The 4,737-nt window shown below is 33.1% G+C and overlaps 1 protein-coding gene across 1 annotated transcript; it reads right to left on the reverse strand.

The window, feature by feature from the left end:
* Window positions 1-2,237: 2,237 nt before the first annotated feature.
* LOC149226814 (CASP-like protein 4B3) lies at window positions 2,238-4,497 on the reverse strand. Its single transcript, XM_089375370.1, has 3 exons — window positions 3,952-4,497; window positions 3,128-3,254; window positions 2,238-2,678 (listed from the first exon to the last, which is right to left on the reverse strand). The coding sequence occupies exons 1-3, from the start codon at window positions 4,341-4,343 to the stop codon at window positions 2,472-2,474; spliced, it is 726 nt and encodes a 241-aa protein (XP_089231496.1). The 5' UTR covers window positions 4,344-4,497; the 3' UTR covers window positions 2,238-2,471.
* Window positions 4,498-4,737: the final 240 nt, after the last annotated feature.

The raw sequence follows: 4,737 nt of genomic DNA on the forward strand, positions 1-4,737 counted from the left end.
ATTTCACTCTCCAATTAAAATTTAAGTACCAAACTAGTTCATTTTTACATTATCTTTTCCAAAAAAAATTTTCATTTAAATATTCCTTCTCACATTTTTTTTATTTCACTTCACGTTGATTGAGGTTGATTTATTTCCTAAACTCCTTTGTTCTTTCCTTCTTCCGTATTGTCTAGCGCCATACATTGGTTACGAGTCGAAATTATGTTTAGACAATGGGATATCCTTAAATGCCTACTTTAAAAGAATAATCAAAGGCAACAACGACGTTTGTTATCACAATTTTCATTTCCTCTGATCAATTAAACACAGGTGTGAAAGAAAATTTCACCGACCATTCGGACATGCAATTTTCAAATCGTCGGATTTTCAATTTTCGGATGATTTCTATGACTGGTCGCGATGGAGGATTATAAATCTTATGAGGGGAAGGCTCGCATAGACCCTCCTATCATCAAGATCCCAACCAGGAAGATCTCGCACACAAACAAAACAGGCTCTGGATCTCAATCTGGTCGTGTTGGAGGATAAATGTTCATGAAAATTACCCAGTTGCCATTCGTACCGAATTGAATTTTAGCGAATTATTGACCGAATCGAACCGAACTGCCGAATTTCCGAATTCTTCAGCCCGATTAGGCCAAATTTGGTAACTATGGTTTAAATAACACAAATCAAGATTTCACCTCAAATTTTTTCACCAGATTTTGGCACCCAAAAATCCGAAAAACTCCATTATTTTTATGTTAGTAGATGCTCCACATTTTTATGTAATTTTTTTCCTAATACACAGTTGCTCGTGGTATTGATTTACTAGGGTTTCGATCTGCTCCATTTTAGTTTTCACTCTCATGGTCGGCTTCTGGATTCGGTACCAAGCAATGTTAGTCCATGCCTCGGCAAGACTTTCCTGAACGAGTCCAACAATATCTAACAGGTTTAAAGTTCCGCGCTTTTGGATGGTCACTGTTCCTCTCTATGTTCGTTCTGGGCATGATTCGTAGTCAGGGGTTTACTGTGGCATCCCTCATGTTCACTTTCCTTTCCTCAAGTTTCCTTCTGCCCTCACTTTTAAGTTGTTTCCCTTTGTTTAATATCTGTGTGCTATTTGTGCTCAGTCTCTTTTTTGAATTTTAGTTGCAAAGAGACTGAATTTTAGTGGTAGAGGTTTACTTTTTAATTTGTGTTTTAAAAAATTTCAAATGGTTAAAAATATGATTTGTTTTTTATTTACTCAGATTTAATTTCGAAAAATATATTGATTTATTGTAATAACACTAGAAGAATAAGCACTTCTACTATAAAGATTTATTTAATATATCTGAATTCTATAGTAATAATTAATGAGTTTAATCTAAACCTTATTCATGTTACTTCAACAAATTATTACCAATTCAACATGATTATTAAAAAAATATCCACATGATGGTACACCTTTTGTTAAGTTTGATTTTTTAATTATTTTCATTAATTAAAACAAAACAAAATTTTATTAAATAATATTCATAAGTCAACAAGAATTTTTAGTTGTAATAGTTAAGTATTACATAGACCTTTGTAACATTTAAAAATCTCAAAAACAATATAATAAAAACTGGCATGTTTCCAAAGAGAAATGATGATTTATATGGAAAACTTTGATATCTTAAAGGTGCAGAATTTTTTTAGAATAATAAAGATAAAAAATTATTGTTATTTTTATTTTAATTATAAATTTTGAAATATTTTGAAAATTTATTATACAATAGTAAAATCTTATTTAAATATCAAAAATATTCTGACAATTACCATTGTAAAAATTTTGATCAATAAACGAAACACCTGGCCAAAAAACCAACAAAAAAATCCATTTCCTGATAACAAAATAAGACTTTTTGATAGGTTTACATTGTTAGAGGAAAATTATGTGGAACTAAAGAAACCAAACTATATTTGATCTTATTGACTAAGAATTCATTGATCAATTTTCTGATAACAAAATAAGACTTTTTGATAGGTTTACATTGTTAGAGGAAAATTAGTTGGAACTAAAGAAACCAAACTATATTTGATCTTATTGACTAAGAATTCATTGATCAGGAGCTAATCAGTCTTACACAATGAGAGTTTTTGGTTTTTTGTTTTTTCTAAGAAAGAAAAAGCAGTATTGTATTATATTGAGAAAATATAACAGAGCAGATTGTTACATAATTCATATGTGGAAATACCTCGAAGAAGGATACAGATAATACATGTATACAGATACATGAAAGAAGCTGTACCCTGTAGATGAACAAATACAAAACAAATACAGCAGATACAAGGCATATACATAATCAGGAACATGGAGATGAACAAATACATGAGCACATACAGCAGATACAATGCAGAAAACAAAACAGATACATGAAGGAGAGGCCCTTATACCAATACGATGAGAAGCCAAAAAGCGATGAAAAACTGGAACAGTGGATCAAAAGCCTGGGAGAGAGTTATGATGAGAAGCTGGTCCTTTTCCAGAGGCTATAACCCGAAAGCACAGAGGATACACCAACAAACAACCAGGTGAGGAAGGCCATGCTCACAGAGGCCGCCGCCATTTGCGTGTAGATATTACTGGCTCCACCATTCTGATTGTTCAGTACGTAGGTGCGTACCGCCGCCGCAGATGCACAAGACATCAATAAATACGCCAATATCTACAACCACAAATTAAGGCAATGATAATTAATATGACCTCAAATTAATTTGCCGTACTCTAACTATAATGTTTTTTTATGACCTCAAATTAATTTGCCGTACTCTAACTATAATGTTTTTTTCTCTCGAAATTTGCTTTATATTTCAAGAAAATTTGACAAAGATTTTTATAAATCTAAGTTATAATTGTTAAACGTCAAAATTTTAGGTGTTTTACAAGTTTTAGATAGTTAATCCATTTCCACTATAAAAATAAGATTAAAATACTATCTCTACAGAATTTTTTGAAATTTTTTACCCAAATTCCAACGACTTTTGACAATCCAACCAATTTTTTTTTGTCTCCCTAAACAACTACAATTAATTTACAATACAACTAAACCATGTAGTAATTGCATTGAAAAAAGGGGAAATGAGTAACTAAACATATAGTTCTATAAAATCTGACCTGATCGCAGAAGAAATCCACGTAATAGAAGACAGTGTAAATCCTTTCGGTTATGAGCTCATAAATGGCCTTGGCAAGCTGAAGCGCCAGGTAAACGGAAGCTATGAGAGCTATGGAGAAGCAATAACTGTCCAACATGCTTAACAAAATTAATCTCTATTTTGTACCGTATTTATAGACTCGTTAAAAATTCTGCAACATTAAATGGGTAAAAAAATTGAAATATAAATATCTAAATTATCTGTAAAATTACAGTTTTAAAGTTGTTGTTTATTTTATATTTTTTTTCTGTGGTAACTTATATATATATACATATAAAGTTATTAAATTGGCGTTTGAGATTTTCTTGTTTGTGGGACAAGGGATTAAATCTGTCAAGGCAAACATGCATAATCTTTCTCTCTCTGGTTTTGAACCGGCGACTCCGTAAAAGGAAGCACATGCTCTTAACCATTAAGCCCACTCAAACTATATATATATATGTGGTTTAGCATATTAAGATTCAAAAATATTAAGAAATATCATTAATAAGAAAATTCAAAAATTACCTATGACAAATGTTATCCAATATGAAACAAATAATAAGAGCTATGGAGAAGCAATAACTGTCCAACATGCTTAACAATTATTTTGGAGATATTATATGAAAATTGAATCCCTACCATCTACTTATATATAAATGGGGAATTGAACCAATAATTTCACATCAAAAATTATATTACAAAACATGGGATTACCAGCTATCTAAAACTCTTAAATAAATATATATATATATATATATATTAAACACGGTAATTGAATTTAAACTAAAAACAGCAACATACCTATATTCTCCAAAATCGGTGAAACTCCAGAGGAGATTCACGATTAAGATGCCGACCGTTGTGTCCAAGTAGTGGTTATTGGAAGCCATGATAACGAATGAGAGGAAGGAGAAGAGAAGTGCAACAGATCTCAGCGCAATATTTGCTGTTCCCATCATGAGCTTGTCTCGACGCCTCCCTACAATGGAAGTCGGCGCCGATCCTGCAATATTTGCAGACGCTTTAAGTGGTTGAGGTGAGGCTGAGTATGATTGTGGCGTCGCCTGCGGATCATATTGACCGCCTTCGGGCTCTGTAAACCCCGAATTCGCATGGTCCCCTACTTGGATGCCCACTTCATGTGGACCTGCTCCTGCTTCTTGTACAGGCGCCGAAGGTGGTGTTGGGCTCATCGCTCTAATCGATCACTATTTCCTCAAAGCTTCACCTTATTCTTCTTCCTCACACTGATGCACATGATGAAAACACCGAACGATATATTGGTGTTTCAGTTGAAGGGAAGCCTGCTGGGAACGCGCTGGCCTTGCCCTTCACTTAAGGCACGTATAAAGTCAACTGCAGGAAAAAAAAATAGGCACCCCGAGGAACAATTCAAGATTATATATATATAGGCACCCCGAGGAACAATTCAAGATTATATATATATATATATATTTATATATAAGCAGTAATAATAGTTGAATATCTAATTGCTCTCCGTAGGAGCCAGAGTGCTGTGAACCTCTTTTGTTTGACTTTAATTTCCCCACTGGCTAAAACATTTTATTTTGTCCAAGCGGTGGTATG

The sequence above is a fragment of the Pinus tabuliformis genome, chromosome J (genome assembly GCF_031772625.1).
Source record: "Pinus tabuliformis cultivar Carrire ecotype Pingquan chromosome J, CPIR1, whole genome shotgun sequence".
Taxonomy (NCBI): domain Eukaryota; kingdom Viridiplantae; phylum Streptophyta; class Pinopsida; order Pinales; family Pinaceae; genus Pinus; species Pinus tabuliformis.